The following is a 16,113-nucleotide window of genomic DNA, read 5'->3' as shown; positions in this document are numbered from 1 at the left end:
TCTGATGGGCTGAGAAGACAGATGCCAGGAAAATAGGGTGCTGTGACCGTGGGCTGTCTCCGAGCATCGTGTCCCCGATCTCCCACCTGCCCCGCGGCCCCGTCCGTAGACCAAGCCATTGCTCCGCAGTGGCCGCAGACCGGTTTTGGGGGATAACGTGGAGGAGAGAGCTGGGAAGGAATCACACGCCAACATGGGGGAGTCCCCGGGCGAACCAACCCTGCCCAGCCCCGCGGCTGCCTGGTGCCTCCCAGCTCTCCACCCTTCCCAAAGCAGGGCAACAAAACCCTTCCCAGCTCATCCCAACAGACACCGGCTGCGCGTTGCTCCGGGTTTTATTTCCAGACAGAGGAATAGCACGCAGGGAGGCCCCCGGCACGTGGGGGCCGCGTAGCACCACGGCGGGCAGCACCCTGCGGTGGTGGCTTTGGTGGGGGGACAGGAGGACGGTGGTGATGGAGAGGCTGTCCCTGGGCTTGCATCGCCACCGGGATATTTTGTTTTGTTTTGTTTTGTTTTGTTTTGTTTTTTTTCCTGGGGTTTCGCTGCCGGAGAGCAGCTCTGAGCCGTCACAGCTTGCCAGTGCCCGGTGCACGCGGCACACCACGCACGGTGGCGAGCACAAACCGTGCCCGGCATGAGAACAACATCCACGGCAGGGAGGGACGAGGGGCACGGCGGGACAGGAGAGGGGCAGAGGGGGCTGAGAGGGGATGGAGATGGGACTGGGTTATCCCCAGAGTGGTGGCTGCCTGGATCCAGCCAGGCCGGGGTTGTGCGCTTCCAGCACCAGCTGCTACAGTTGCTCCTGGGCCAAAGAGCCACCGGCTTAGGAAGATCCATCCACCTGGAAAAGGTTGGGGATGGTTGAGGAGACCCTGCCCACGGTGGAGCCCACGGGGCCAGGGGAGCACCCAGAGCATCTCCCACAGGGGTCAGCACCCGTGTGCACTGTGAAACCCCGCTGGGATGAGCCTGCAAGGGGTAGTTCTGGTCCTCGTGAGGCTCTGCCCCTCCTGCCCTTTCCCCAGCACCGGCAACGACAGCCGAGGCTGCAGTGGCAGCGGGTAGCAGCCTGGCTGGGCCAGATCCCGGCCGGTGTGTGTGTGTGAGCCCGGAGCCGCATCCCCCGGGGCAGCACTGAGATGCTCTCCAGCACAGCGCACCCCACGGACCCCATCCTGCGAGGATCCCCCGGGAGCTCAGGGTGGGGGGGTCCTCAAAGCTGGCCCCGCCGAGGTCCCTACCTGTGCCTGCTCCTGTTTGCTCCTCAGCTCGAAGGTGTCCTTGGCACGGGACCAGCCCTGAAACTTCCTCATCCTGGAAGGGAGGACAGGGACCTGCCACCCCCGCTCCCCACCACGGGCCGGCTCAGCCCAGGGTCCCTGTCCCCCCCCCTCCCCGTCCCAGCTGGAGACGTTACCTGGGCCACAGCTTCACAGCCAGGAGGGCCAGGGCGGCCACGCAGATGACGGCCATGAGCAGCCCGGCCAGGATGGTGAAGGCCAGGAGGTGGGTGAGAGCTGCGGGCAGAGGGGAGCCAGGGCAGACCCCCGCCAGCACCGGGGCTGCCGGCTCGGTGAGACCGGAGGGGGCTCAGGGAGCCCTGCGGGGGGGGACGGGGGGGTGGCATCCCCCTGGCCCTTTTCCCCATGGCCCTGGTTTCGGGTCAGTGTATGTGGGACCCCCCCCTCCCAGGCCTTGGGGTGCCCCATGAGGGGTGAAGGGGACCCTAGGGAGGTGGCTGTGACAGCCGGCTGCAAGCAGGGGACACCCCTTGGCACCACTGCCAGGTCCCCGGGGCTGGGGACAGCCAGTCGGTGGGTCAAGGACACACGGCGGGGGGTCACAGGGTGGCACGGCACCAGGCTGGGACCCCACTGGGACTACGCGGGGACACTCGCTGCTCCTGGCTGCCCCTGCCCACGTCACCGTTGGGCGGGCTGGCACATCTCTGTGTGTCACCCCCACACTGGACGGTGTCCCATCCCCTGCCAGCACCCGGGGCCGGGCAGGGAGCAGGCAGGGCAGGGGGAGCCACCCGGCACAGCGACAAGCAGCAGCACCCTGTTTTGCCGTTTGTCGAACCCAAGCCAATTCCTCCTCACTTCTTCGATCATTCCGCAGCATTCAACTCAATGTTCTGTGTCTGTGGGCTTTTTTAGCCCTTTCATAAAAACCAACCTGGGACGCTTCGGGAGAAAAGCTCCTTGAAAGGAAATACCCAGTTCTCGCGGAAAAACCCTCCCTCTGTTCCCATCCACCTAAAGACTCGTGGCCGATTCAACCCACTTCTGCCGGTCACCCCCCACTGCTCTGAAATCATCTTTCTGGCACAATTCCCCGTTCCCCGCCGAGCCCCACCGCCGCCGGCACAGCACCCCGGGGAGGGGGCCAGCCCCACTTACTGCGCACGTCGAAGTAGGCGCCGGCCGTGGCGTTGCCCAGGGGGTTGCCGGCCACGCACGTGTACTCCCCCGAGTCCTCCGGCCCCACGGCCCCGAGCTCCACCCGGAGGGTGTTGTGGGAGGGGGAAGCGCGGACCCCCGGCACCGTGGCTGAGGCCAGGCTGGAGGCCAGGAGCCGGCCGCGGCGGTACAGGGCGATGGTGGAAGCCGGGTGGCTGTCAGCCGTGCACAGCACGATGCCCACCCGCCCGCTGCGGTTCTCCAGGAAGGTGCTGACGGATACGTCCCGGGGGGGGTCTGCATGGGGGAGATGGGGCTGACGGTGGGCCATGACGTGGGACCCCCTCCCACGCTGGCCCGGATGCTCTCCAAGGGCTGCTTAACGCATCCCTCCTCCAGTCTGGATCGGCTCCAGCCCACCCAGCCCAGGGCGCGGGGTTTCACACCCTCTCCAGCCCTTCACTTCCCCCCACCCCAGCTGGAGAGTCCCCCCCCGGCTCGGAGCATGTTGGCTCCAAATCTGACTTTTGAGGGGTATCTGCAGCCACCACTAGACAAAACCCCGACGTCCTCTTCCCCGGGCCCAAAGGGAGAGGAGCAAGGCAGGGAGAGGAGGAAGAAGAGGAGGAAGGCCCCCTCGCCGCAGCAGGACCGCGCGGATGGGACGCGTGTGATGCTGGGCTGGATGTACCCAGCGTGTCTGAGCCTCTGCGCCCCATCCTGCCCGGTGGGCTGTCCCCGCGGGGCCGGGGGACACTCACAGAGCACGCTGAGGCTGAGCGGGGCCGAGGTGGCACTGCCCCGTGTCCCGCTCGCCCGGCAGCGGTAGGAGCCGGTGTCAGCGCTGGAGACGCTGGTGAGGACGAGGGAGCCGGCCGGTCCCTCCTGCAGCCACCGGCTGTTCTTGTACCAGGTGTAGTTGGCCTCTTTGCCCACCCAAGGGACGGCCGAGCAGGTCATGGTGGCTGTGGTGCCTTCGGGGACTTCTGGCGAGGGCTCAACCGTGACTGTGACCCCTGAGGAGGAGGAGGGAGGCCGGGAACTCAGGGGGTGCCCAGGGCTTGGGTTTGCACAGGACAACACCATCCCCAAACCCCCTCCGAAAGGCTCCCGAGAGCCACGCTCCCACGGGAGGGCCCACCGGGACCCCGACACGGGGCTCGCCGTGGCCGTGGCTCGGGGCCGCCCTCACCTTCCATGTCCAGGCGCAGGGATGAGGACGCGGTGCCGTAGCTGTTGTTGGCCGAGCAGACGTAGAGCCCCGCGTCCCGCGGCTCCAGCCCCTCCATCCCCACCCGCAGGGAGTTGGGGGCCGCCTGGACGGCGAAGCGGGGGTCGGCCGGGCCCCGCGTGGAGGCCAGGGGCGCACGGCCAGGACCCCGGTGCAGGGCGATGTCAGAGGGTGGGAAGCTGTCGACGGTGCAGAGCAGGACGGCCTGCCGCCCCCCCTGGGGCTCCACCAAGGAGATGAAGGATGGCTCCTGAGGTGCATCTGCAGGGAGAGGGACAGCGTTTCACACACCCCCCTACCCCCCCCAACCAGCTCTGGTGGCAGGGGACCAGCCAGTGGGGTTTGGGGGGGTGACAGGTTTGCTGATGGCTGAAGGGAGGGGGGAAAGGGGTGCGATGCGAGGCCCGGGAGCGCCTGGGACACCCCCCCCCCCCCTCCCCGGGCCAGGGGGCTGGGCTGCCCGGCCGGCCGCGGGGCTGTCACGGGTCTGTCGCGGGATGTCACCAGGTGGCGACATAGACCGTCCTCCCAACCGCGGTGCTGCGACAACGACATCCCTCCCGGGCTGCTCTGGCTCCCCTTTGCCGGCAGGACCCGGTGTCCCCGTCCCCCCCCCCCCCCAAAATGCAGCCGCCCCTCACTCACAGAGCACCCGCAGGGCGGCGGGGGGGGCCCGCCGGGCGCGCACCCCACTCCCCGCCTGGCAGCCGTAAGCACCCGCATCCGTGCGCCGGGCACTGGGGAGGACGAGGGAGGCGTCGAGCCCCTCCGCCAGCCACCGCCCGTTCTTGTACCAGGTGTAGAGGGTGCCCGGGTGGGCACCCACGGCCCGGCAGGTCAGCGTCACGTCGGTCCCCTCGGGCACCTCGGCGGAGGGTCGCACCACCACCCTGATGGCTGGGGAGAGCGAAGCGGTGCTAGCCCTCACCGGCACGAGGTTTGCCTTCCTCGGCTGCGGCTGAGGAAAAGCCTTGCCCGGCTCCGAAGCCACCCCTTTCACCTTCAGCGGGGTGCGTGCATAGAGTGGGTGCCCACCCGAGTGGGCAGCAGCACCTCCCTGCCCTTCCACCAGCCCTGCACCGTTCCTGACCCCCCTGACGCTCTGCTGCCCAACGGCAACGCTTATTTGGGCCATACCCCTCGGGGGTCCCCAGCCCCTTGTCCCCCCCCCCAACCCGCGGCGAAGCCGGACTCACCCTGCACACGGAGGGGCAGGGACGCGCGGGCACTGCCGAGGGGGCTGCGTGCCCGGCACTCGTACTCGCCCTCGTCCTCCTCGGAGGCCTCCCGGAGTTCCAGCCTCAACGCGTTGGGAGCGGGGGAGATGCGGCCCCTCTGCCCGGGGTGGTCGCCTCCCGCGGGGGGGCTGGAGGCCACCGGCTGCCCCCCCTTGAGCAGGGTGATCTCGGACAGGGGATTGCTCTCCACGGCGCAGAGGAGGACGACTGCCATCCCGTCGCCGCTCTCCACAAAGGCCTTCATCTGCAGGTTCCTGGGGGGGTCTGCGGGAAGGAAAGCGGGGGGGGGGGGGAAGAGGTGGACTGTAGGATAAGCAGCGTCTCAGTGAGTCGGAGCATCCCCAGCCTGCGATGCTCAGGTCGGGCCGGCTGCTCTCATGGTCTCGGCTGGGCTGTGAGCCGGTGGGGTGGTGATGCTCTGCTGCCAGGCTCCGCTGCCTGCAACACAGGACCTGCTCAGGCAGCGCTGCCTCTTTCCTCAGCACCTGCGGTCCCCTTGAACCAAACCGACGCTCAAAACATGGCGCAGGGTCATTTGCTGAGCTCATCTCTAACCTGCAGCTCCGGCCATGCCAGCCGGGTGTGGGAGCGTGGCATGGCGCGTGGTACAGCCCGGCTCGGTGCTCCGCTTGCACCCTGGCCTCAAGAAAAAATACTCTTTGCACATCGGTATATGGCAAACCTCAACAGCGAGGCTTGTGCAAAGGCAGCACGACTGCGGGTGCAGCTCGGGCCCATAATGCCAAGATATTTTTGGCAGCATCCATCCGGCATTCCCCATCCAAAATCAGGAGGAGGGAGAGACGTAACGGATTTGTTGCCGGGGTCTCAGGCTCTCTGGAGGAGATTTCCAGGAGAGCTCCTCCACACTCACTCCTCACAGCAGGTTTATAAGTTAAAGCCGTCTTTTTCTAACGAGAAGGAAAAAAAAATCTTACATTCTGACTTGCAACTACATTTTTTTTTGCACGTCTTTTTTTAAACAAAGTCTGGTTTTCATTTTCCAAATCAGGAAAAAAAAAAAAAATCCTGCAACGTTTCCTGAAAGCCAAAGATTTTTCTGTTTCAGTTTGGTACAAACTTGGGGCGCTTGGGGAAGCTTCACTGAAATCTTCCGCAGGCGACGTGGGGCTGTTTGGCCAGGTCTGCTTGCCGGGGGTCTAACACGGGACTGGGGAATAAAGCTCGGCTTAGTTATCACTGGGGACAAAGGCTAATTTTTATCGAGCTCCCCCAAAACTAAGCCAGGCCTTGCTACCTCCCAACCCCTCCAGACCATGCCTCCCAGCCGAGGGCACCGGCCAAGGGATAAGTGACACCCTGAGGGTCCTCCGCGCAGCGCGGCCGGGTCCCTGCCCCGGGTGGGTGCCGGGGACCACCCCCCTGCGGCATGAAGCCCCCTGCCCGTGGGGACTCACAGAGGACGTTGAGGGTGGTGGGGGCAGAGCTGCGGGTCCGTGCCGGGGTCTGCACCGTGCAGTGGTAGGAGGCGGCGTCGGCGGCAGTGACGCTGGGGAAGGCGAGGGCCGGGGCCGAGCCGGCGCTGAACCAGACCTTGTTCTTGTACCAGGTGTAGCTCAGCGCTTCCCCGCCACCGCTCTCGACCGCACAGGTCAGGTTGACGGCGTCGCCTTCCCGGACATCCGGGGAGGGAGAGATCCAGACCCTGGCAGCTGCGGTGGAAGGGGAAGGAGGTGATGCTCGGGGTGAGCAGGGTGGGCTGGAGGCGATGGAGGGGCGGCTGGGCAGGAGGGCGGTGGGCTCCTTGGTGGGAGAGCAGGTCCTGTCCGGGACTTTTGCTTGGGGCTCTTTTCCCGTCATTCCAGACAAGAAGCGATGAAGATGCTGCAGCCCCCTCCCTGCCACCCCCCCGCCCCCTGCGGCGGCTGTAGGACAGCCTGGGGTGACACCGGTTGCGTGATCATAGCCAGGACGGTGTCATGGATGGATACAGCAAAGCCAGCCCTTTGCATCACCTCCAAAAGGAGCTGCAGTTCCTTCGCTAGGTGCGGGGGGATACATGCAGCTCTCCGGGAACACCTCTGGCATAACCCTCTGTCCCCATAAACACACATCTTCCTCTGTCTCCCCTCTGTTTCTGTGCTGTCCATCCTACTCCAGCTTCTCTCTCCCCTCCCTTCACCACGAGCATCCTCCAGTAGCGCTTGCCTTCACCTCTTCACCGTAACCCCCTGTCTCCATCGCTCCTGCCGCTGCTCGCACAGCTCCATCCCATCCCCATCCCCATCCCCATCCCCTTCCCCATCCCCATCCCCATCCCCTGCCTGTACCCTGCCCGTCCCCGGAGGCAGCGCCAGCCCCGCACTCACTGCTCGCCGTGAAGTTTGCCGCAGTGCTGGCATTGCCGTAGGCGTTGCTGGCGGAGCACACGTACTCCCCCTCGTCCTCCAGCAGCACGGGGCGGATGCTGACCCGCAGCGTGTTGAAGGCCGAGGCGACACTGAGCCGCGGCAGGGCGGTGGGCTGGGGCAGCGCCGTGGAGGCCACCAACGCCTGGTCCTTGAAAAGAGCCAGCTCTGCCCGCGGGCTGCTGTCCACCGTGCACTGCAGGACCCCCCGCTGCCCCTCGGGGGTCTCCAGGAAGGAGGTCAGCACCGGCGCCCGTGGAGGATCTGCCCGGGCCAGATGTTACACGGAGGGTGAGCAAACCCTGAGTCTGCACCCAGAGCCCCCCGAAGCTGGGCTGCCTGGCCCCAGGTCCGGCCCGGGAGGGCTCCCGTCCTCGCCAGGTCCTGGGTGGCATTGCCTTCCCCAGGCTCCTCGGACACCCCGAGGTGTTTGCAGTGGCTCCTGGCACCTCTCAGCCGGCGCCGAGGCAGCAGCAGCCCACACGTGCAGCAAAGCATAAGCCAGACTTTTCCTTTCCATGGTTTTCCCTTCCATCCCAGAAAGAGATTTCTCCTAAACTGAAGTCTTGAAAAAATTGGGTAATTTCAGGTCGATTGAAACATGTTGTTTCAACAGAACCAAAATATTTCTTGTTGCTTTTTCCCCTTTTTATGCCACACGGCAGGCAGGTGAGACATGGGGCGGCCACACCGCTTCTCATCCGAAAGTTCTGCTTGAAAGGGGACATGTTCGACTGGTTTTAATTCAGACCAGGGGTTTACCGAGGAGATACGCTCCCATAAACTTCCCACTTTTAACGCTTTGGCATTTTCTAAGGGCGGAGGGTGTTCCATTACAAAGCGTGCGGAGCTCTAGTTCAAACCCAGCCTCCTCCTGTGCGTGCGACACGCAGCGTTTGGGGACAGTGCCAGCAGCGAGGGCCCGTGCAAGGTGCCTGCTACGTGCCAGCCATAGCCCCGCGCGGCCGAGCGGCCTTGCTCGGCGTCCCACCCCTGGCACCGTCCCATCCCGGCACCATCCCTGGCACCGTCCCATCCCTAGCACCATCCCACCACCAGCACCATCCCCAGCACCATCCCACTCCGGCACCATCCCACCCCCAGCATCCCACTCCCTCCCACCCTGATTCCCAGGAGTGTCCCGCTTACAGGAGACGTGCAGGGCGATGGCTGGGGAGATGCTGGTCCCTGAGGGGCTGCGGGCTCGGCAGTGGTAGGAGCCGGCGGCAGCGCTGGCGACGTGGGGCAGCGCGAGGAGGTGGTCGGGGCTCTCCTGGAGCCGTTTGCTGTCCTTGTACCAGGAGAAGACGGTGTCGTCCTGTGGCTCTCCCGCCACTTGGCACATCAGGGAGACGTCGTCTCCTTCCCGCACCTCCGCGGACGGCAAGATGAGGACTCGGGCAGCTGGAGCACGGAGAGACGACGATGGCAGCTCAGAGGGCACCGCGGCGGAGCTCGGCACTGCCGGTCCCTGAGCAGCCCCGACACAGCATGGGACAAAACCGAAACCCAAACCCTCATCGCTTCCATAGCGAGCATCACAGCGCTGCACGTTTTGGTGCTCTTGTTCTGACTGGGGAGGCCGCGGACCCTCGCAACCCTGGGGCTGGCACTAGGCATTTATTTTTAAGAAAACTTGTTGCTCCCTGTCCCCGTTAGCTGACCCCCCCCGGACTCAGTCACTTGTGGTGCCCAGGGCTGAGGTGTTCGAATACAGGTGCCTGGTGCAGGGGGAGGTGGTGTGAGCCGGCACCTCCGGAGCAGCAGCCGGAGCCTGGATGGCATCCAGCGGCACTGGGTGGGAGCGCAGACACCGGCTCCCATGCGGACACCTCCACGGAGACACATTCGGATCGATCAGTCTGAGGGCTGGATCCCAGCCCAAGAAATGAATTCAGCCCAGGATTCCTGCTAACCCCCTGGGTAACTCGGGTGCTGCCTCGCTCCAGGGTCTGGGTGCAGAGGCGAGAGGGTCTGGGTGCTGGTGAGGCATCGATGCCCACCCGCAGCCAGAAAGCCCCACCGGGTCCCGGCCGGCACGCGATACTCACTCTGCACGCGGAAGTACAGGCGGTGTGCCGCGGTGCCGTGCGCGTTGGTGGCGGTGCAGCGGTAGCTGCCTTCGTCCGCCGGCGTCACCTCCCGGATCTCCACCCTGAGGGCGTTGGGGGCGGCCGAGGCGCTGACCCGAGGGCTGGGGCTGCTCCCCGCCTCGCTGGTGGCCACCAGCTCCTCACCCCGGTGCAGGGCCAGCCGGGCAGGAGGGTTGCTTGCCACCGAGCACTGGAAGATGGCCAGGCGGCCTCTCTCCGTCTCCAGGAAGGCCGTCAGGCGGGGGTCCCGCGGGGGGTCTGTGCAGGGCAGAGGACGGCGGCTGAGCAGCCATGGCTCCCCAGCACAAGATCTTCTGGAAGGCAGCAGCAGCCGCCCCGGGAAGGGAAGGGAAGGGAAGGGAAGGGAAGGGAAGGGAAGGGAAGGGAAGGAAGGGAAGGGAAGGGAAGGGAAGGGAAGGGAAGGGAAGGGAAGGGAAGGGAAGGGAAGGGAAGGGAAGGGAAGGGAAGGGAAGGGAAGGGAAGGGAAGGTCTCTGCCAACCAGGCCCCTGCCGGACCCAGGGGGACCACACCATCCCCGGAGGGACCACACCATCCCCAGGGTGACCACACTGTCCCCACCCACAGCAGCCGCCCTCATGGGCTTCTCGGGGTGTGCTATACCACACAGTGGCCCTCAAACGTATACAAGCATTACACCTGCAGGATCACATGCCCACGCACACAGTTAAGCGCGTGCTTGCTCAACAGGAAGGTAAAGACGCCGCAGACGGTGGCATGGAAGTACGGACGCCCACGGGAGGAAGCCCCAGGACATACATATGTACTCAAAGATCCACGCGTGTGCCCACATCAGCTCTGCCCAGCGCCCGGGCACAGCTACACGTGTGTAAGTGGACCTGGGCACGCATGTATAGACGTAAGCTATAAATCCGATATAATAATAAACTGAGCGTCCCCCAGCAGCCCATACGTACACAGAACATCCAGGGAGACAGCGGGGGAGCTCCGGCTGCTGCCGTCGGTGCTGGCTGTGCAGCGGTAGAGACCCGCGTCCGTGCTGGCCACTTGCCGAAACACCAGGGAGGCGGCCGAGCCCTCGGCGAGCCACTGCCCGTTTCGGTACCAGGTGAAGTTGGGCAGAGCCGGGGAGTCACTGCTCAGCCGGCAGGTCAGGTTGGCGGCGTGGCCTTCCAGCACGTGGGAGGACGGAGCCACTGCGATGCTGGCAGCTACGGGCAGGGGCAGAGGCAGGAGGCAAACAGACTCCGGCATGAACTCAACCATGAACAACCCCTCCCGAGGCTGGCCAGCTAGCAAGCGACTTTGCGGCTATTCCAGGAGAAGGCAAATGCCGGCTAATCCTGCAACGCCGTGAACGGGGACAGCTCTGAGCTGGAGCAGCACCCTGCGGGGGACCCCGGTGGTGGGGTACTGGCCACCCAGGGCCTCACCAGCCCAGGGGTGATGTACCAGCAGGAGGGAGCCCGTGGGAACTCCCTCAGCAGCGTTTTGCTCAGCATCCCCGGTCGCACACAGGCAGGGGTCAGCAGTGAATCCCCACCAGGAGCTGGAACCCTCGCCATGGCCATGGGGGAGCCCTCCAAACCCACTAGGAGAGGCTGGGGGGGCTGGAGGGGCTGGCACAGCCCCCTCCTGTAGCAGCCCCCACTTTAAGCCCGCTCACGCTCCACCCTAGCACCAGATGAGGTGCGCACGGCAGCTCTTTCAAGACAGACGCTGCTCGATACCCTGGATTTCATGGGCACGTGGCCTATTTCTGCTCGTTCCGTCCTTCTGCCACCATCGCCCTCGATCTCCTGAGCTTGTCTCCTTCCCTGGCATTCCCTTCCCACCCTCCCTTCTCCCAGGATTTCCCCAGGGACGTGTGGCACTTGGCTCTATCCCGCCCGTCGCCCCTCCAGCCACACTCACTCTCAGCCCTGAAGTCCAGGGCCGCGCTGGCGTTGCCCTGCGGGTTCCCAGCCCAGCACACGTAGGTCCCCTCGTCCTCCAGCACCACCTCCCGGATCTCCACCTTCAGGCTGTTGTAGGACAAGGTGGCGTGGACCCGGGGGTCGGGGGCTGTGGGGCAGCCCCACGTGCAGGCTATCGCTTCTTCTCCTCTCCATAGGGTCAGGTTGGCCTCTGGGTCACTCTCAACGGTGCACTGGATGATGCCCAGGCGCCCGCCCTGGGTCTCCAGGAAGGAGCTCATCACCGGTTGCCTCGGTGGGACTGCAGGGTTAAAACGCCTCTGGTGAGAATATTACGGGTTCCTGAGGTTGGGAGAACCCCAAGAACCGGCGGGATTGCTGCATTCCAGTGCCACCTGAGCAGCTCTTGGGCATCCCACGACCCTCCGGCTGCCAGACCCCGGGGTCCCACGTCTGCCGGCTCTCTGCAAGGGACCTGCATGCCCCAGGCACCTCTGATGGCACCTCGGTTGTCACCTGGCTTGAGTTCAGGGTCCGAGTGCAGGTGCCCAGCCCTACCCCAAACCCTGGGGCAGATTTGCAGAGATCCCAGCGTTTCGGGCATCTGGGGACCAGTTGTGATCCACGTGTCCTAGCACGACCTCAGAAAAATGCCATTTTGTCAGGACTGAAACTTCCTAATTGTATTTTTTCTGGTTTGGTATCAGGGAAGATTTTTATTTTGCAGGGCAGAAAATATTTGGGAGGCCAAATCCAACCGGAATGTATTTTTCACAGGGATCATTTATTGTTCTGAGAAGTTGAATTTAATTTCTTGGGACATTTTAAACCTCTTCGGTTCTTGGGAATTTTGGGATTCTCCGAATTTCTCCTCCCCCACATTCACAGATTTACCTGCAAAAGGGAAATTTCTGCCTTCTCTGCATTTCTGCTCACAAGCTCCTTGGCCATGCTTGGCGGTGATGGGGGAAACCTCGGGGTGGAAGCCGCAGAGGGGCTTCCCAGCAGGACCACCCAGCCCGGACCCAGGACCCCCCTCACTGGTCTGGGTGTTAGCAGGGGGGAGAACCCCCGGCAGCACTTACAGAGCACGCGGAGCGGGACGGCCGCCGACGTGTCGCTGCCGTTGCTGCTCTGGACCCTGCACTGGAAAGCGCCTGCGTCCTCGCCGCGGACGGAGGGGAAGCGCAGCGTTGGGGACGAGCTCTCCTGCAGCCGCTTGCTGTTCCTGTACCAGGTGTAGAGGGTCTCCTCCGCCGCACCCTGAGCCCCCAGGCAGGTCAGGGTGACGGCCGCCCCTTCCCGCACCTCCGCCGAGGGCTGGATCAGGACCTCTGTAGCTGAAGGAGGGATGGGAGAGGGATGTCAGAGAGGGAGGGGAAACCTCTGCCGCAAACCTTCGCCATTCCCCTGGCCCCAGCCAGCCAAAGCCCCGTGCTCAGCTTCCCTCTAAGGCAGGACCTGAGCAGCCTCCTCCCTCGCAGGAGCCCGTGGCGTCGGTGGCTGCGTCTTTGGTGGGTGACGTTCCCTGGGGACGCCGGACATCAGCTGGGATGTCTCCACCTGAGCTGTTCGCCCCAGATCTCTGCCACCAGCAGAGACAAACGGGGCCTTTCCTGAGCCTTCAGCTGCTCTCTCCGAGCGCCCGTGTTCGGCCGGGCGAACTGCTCCCAGGACAGGCTCGGTCCCCCCTGCCCGCCAGTGGGTGACAGGCTGGGCTGGAGGCATCTTGGCCGACTCGAAACGGACTCCAGCTAACCACTGTGGCACCCAAACTCAGGTTTTACTTTCTCTGGAATTGGACCCTGGCGTCTGTTTTGGTTTCTTTGGACATCCCAAGGGGGGTTCCTCTTGGACTGGGTTTTAGGGGGCTTTCCTCTCCTCCTTTTCTACAGTTGCTGCCTCTGTCACCCCAAACCATCAAGGCTGGGGTGCAGAGGGTTAGGGGATGGAGCAGGAGGAGCCGGTCCCCACGGTGTGCCCAGACGCTGAGCACCGCTGGGGGCTTGCGGGCTCAGGGAAGAAACAGTTTGGACAAAATTCACTACCGATTTTGCGGCGTTTTGAAAAAAACAAAAGTCAGGAGTGCCTCCAGCTCTGCAAGCAGCTTTGACCCCCCCCAAGGTGGGGAAGGGCTGCAGGGAGGGCACCGCCACCGCACGGTCCCCGAGACACTGATGTCCCCCGGTTCCATGCGGGTCCCTCCAGCTCTCAGGGCTGCATGGGCCCCCCCAGCCCTGCAGAAACAGCCCCAACAGCCCCGGGGATTCACCGGCACCCGAGACGCGGGGCCAGGAGCTTGGCAGCACCGGGAGCAGCGGGACTCACCGTGGGCGACGAAGACCTTGGTGGCGCTGGCTTTGCCGTAGGCGTTAGCGGCCGTGCAGCGGTACTCCCCGCTGTCCTGGGGCCCCACGCCGCGGATCTCCAGCCGCAGGCCGTTGCGGGAGGCGGTGACGCCGAACCGCTGGCGCGGGGCCGCCTGCAACCCGCTGGCCGCCAGCAAGGTGCCGTCGCGGTAAAGGGCCACGGTGGCCGGGGGGTGGCTGTCGACGGCGCAGCGGATGATGGCCAACCTGCCGCCCTGCGTCTCCTGGAAGAGCGTGATGGTGGGGGTCCGGGGGGGGTCTGCGGGAGGGGAGAGGATGCTGCAGCTCGGAAGGTCCCGGCAGTGCGGCCGCTACCTGAACGGCTGCACGTGGGGCACGTCCACCCCCGCCCCGCACGGCTGCTCCTCCGAACTGCTTTCCCCCTTACGTAAGCGGGTTATATTTACTCACAGGAATGTCAAAGCCAAACCCAGGGCTATTTTATTTTTCCCTTGACTTGCAAAAGCTCCTGAGCTGTTATTATCATAGCTGGCTTCTGGGTTAGTAACCTCCCAGCAGTTTATGGTGTGTAACAGATTAGTGGAGGAGTGGGAGATGCTGCAATGAACAGACGGGTCCCTGCTGCAGCAAATACCTCTTAATGGTACCTTCAAATGCGGCTCATGACCAGAAATTGTTGCATTTATAGCAACTTCTACCCAGGAGGGCTGAAACCCCCCTTTCAACTGGACCCAAGGCGTTTGGGGGCTGAGATTTTGTTTTGACTCGGGGGGTTTGTGCAGCCCCTGGCACAAAGGGACCCTTGTCTGGTGGGGGACACCCCCCCCCCCATCCCCTGGCAGGAGCCGTGGGCACTCACATGTCACGCTCAGGCTGATGGCCTGGGATGTGACGCTGCCCCGGTCGTTGGTCACCTTGCAGGAGTAATAGCCGGCGTCGCCGGCGGCCACGTGGTGGAAGAGCAGGGTGTGCGCCGTGCCCTCCTTGAGCCAGGCGCTGTTCTTGTACCAGGTGTAGTTGAGCTCCTGGCCCTCCCTGCCAGGGACGTCGCAGGACAAGGTGGTGGCCGTCCCCTCCCGGACCTCGGCCGTGGGGCTCACCGAGATCTCTGCAGCTGACGGAGACGAGAGTGCGTTCAGGATGGCCTCGGAGGCAGGAGAGCAGCCCCCTCCCCGCCGAGCCCCCCGCCCCTGCGGTGCAGGACAGAGTCCGGGGACAGGCGGGAGCCCCTCTGCCCCCCAGGGATGACGATGGAGGCGTTTGGGTTTGGGTTTGTTCCCTGCCACCGGCACCTTGCCAGCTTGGGTTCAGCTTTGCTTTGATGCAAAGCCCCAGGGGCATGGCGGGCGCAGCAGCGTCCTTCGCCTCTCACGGTCTGCACGGGGGGCTCTGGGGGGGAGCAGACCAGCCCCACTCACTCCAGGCCGGGGAGGCGATGCTCCCAGGGGGACTCGGACATAGGCAGGCTCCTGGGTGATGCAGCGGTCTGGGGCTTGTATCTACTGCAGGATCCGATGGAGGAGCCTGGCTCCCCCTCCCCGCAGACCACCCTGGCTCCGAATCCCCACGCGCTCTGACAACCTCCTTCCCAGCAGCGGCAGCGAAGCCTCACAGCCGGCTCCGTTCCCCGGGCTTGGCTGGAAATCCCTCCCCACCCTGTCTTTGGGGCTCGCCACAGCCCTGCACCATGGAGGAAGGATGCAGGCGTGGCATGATGGAGGCATCACAGTCCTCCACCACGGACTCCCCAGCTCCTGGACCTCCAGCTGGTACCAGCTACCTCGGTGCCAGCCCCTGCCCACCCCAGCCCAGACTGGCTGGGTAAACACCCTCCAGCTCCCATGGCCCCCGCTCCTCCTCCAGCAACGCCCCAGCCTTGGGCAAGCTCCCCTGGCACTTACAGAAGACGTAGAGCGTCACGGCAGGCGCCGACCCAGCCCCGACGGCGTTCTCGGCTTCGCAGCGGTACTGCCCGTAGTCCTCGCGGCGAACCCCCCGGAGGGTCAGCATCTGCTCGCTGCCCACGGCCACCCCGTCCTTGTACCAGCGGTACGACGAGATGGGGGGGTAGCTGCTGCTCACCTCGCAGGTGAGGGCGACTGTGTCGCCCACGCGGATGTTCTGCGCGGAGGGGCGGACCGACACCTGGGTGTCCTTAGGGGCGTCTGCGGGGAGGACGGACAGACACGGCGGGCAGCGGTGAGGCTGGGCAGGACCTGCAGGACGCTGCTGTAGCCCGTCCTGCTGTTTACACGTGAGGGAAAAGGGGAGCTGGAAAGGGGGGGGGGCAAAGCTGTCACACTGGCAGCAGAGAGGGGTGGGCGCAGTGGTGGGTGCCAGGACGTGCCATGGAGCTGGAGCTGGCACTTCAGCAGCATTTATGGGACCGACACCGGCTCTGGCCATGGAGAGCCGTGGGGGAACAGGAGAGGGAGGGAGAAGCAGGAGGAAACTCTGCTCTGGCTTTTTGCAAGGAGCCCCAGGAAGGAGGCAAGGGAGGAGGCAGGGTGGGTGGCAGGAGGGGGACCTGGGTGGTGTGGCCGTGGCA

At 64.7% G+C, this 16,113-nt stretch overlaps 1 protein-coding gene across 1 annotated transcript in view; it reads right to left on the bottom strand.

Moving 5' to 3' along the window:
* Positions 1-796: 796 nt before the first annotated feature.
* Positions 797-16,113, bottom strand: part of SIGLEC1 (sialic acid binding Ig like lectin 1) — a 16,213-nt gene continuing 896 nt past the window's right edge. The window contains exons 2-19 of the mRNA XM_050895463.1: positions 15,467-15,730; positions 14,425-14,679; positions 13,564-13,863; positions 12,321-12,575; positions 11,234-11,536; positions 10,276-10,530; positions 9,298-9,597; positions 8,396-8,650; positions 7,208-7,510; positions 6,296-6,550; positions 4,836-5,141; positions 4,285-4,536; positions 3,601-3,900; positions 3,170-3,424; positions 2,409-2,705; positions 1,424-1,523; positions 1,248-1,320; positions 797-847 (exon numbers count right to left, since the gene is read on the bottom strand). Of these exons, the coding sequence (XP_050751420.1) occupies positions 830-847; positions 1,248-1,320; positions 1,424-1,523; positions 2,409-2,705; positions 3,170-3,424; positions 3,601-3,900; positions 4,285-4,536; positions 4,836-5,141; positions 6,296-6,550; positions 7,208-7,510; positions 8,396-8,650; positions 9,298-9,597; positions 10,276-10,530; positions 11,234-11,536; positions 12,321-12,575; positions 13,564-13,863; positions 14,425-14,679; positions 15,467-15,730 (4,346 nt within the window). The 3' untranslated portion in view covers positions 797-829. The remainder of the gene's footprint in view (positions 848-1,247; positions 1,321-1,423; positions 1,524-2,408; positions 2,706-3,169; positions 3,425-3,600; positions 3,901-4,284; positions 4,537-4,835; positions 5,142-6,295; positions 6,551-7,207; positions 7,511-8,395; positions 8,651-9,297; positions 9,598-10,275; positions 10,531-11,233; positions 11,537-12,320; positions 12,576-13,563; positions 13,864-14,424; positions 14,680-15,466; positions 15,731-16,113) is intronic.

This window comes from Gymnogyps californianus, chromosome 4 (assembly GCF_018139145.2).
Source record: "Gymnogyps californianus isolate 813 chromosome 4, ASM1813914v2, whole genome shotgun sequence".
Classification (NCBI taxonomy): Eukaryota; Metazoa; Chordata; class Aves; order Accipitriformes; family Cathartidae; genus Gymnogyps; species Gymnogyps californianus.
The sequence above is the reverse complement of the archived record's forward strand: the minus strand, read 5'-3'. Positions and strand labels throughout refer to the sequence as shown.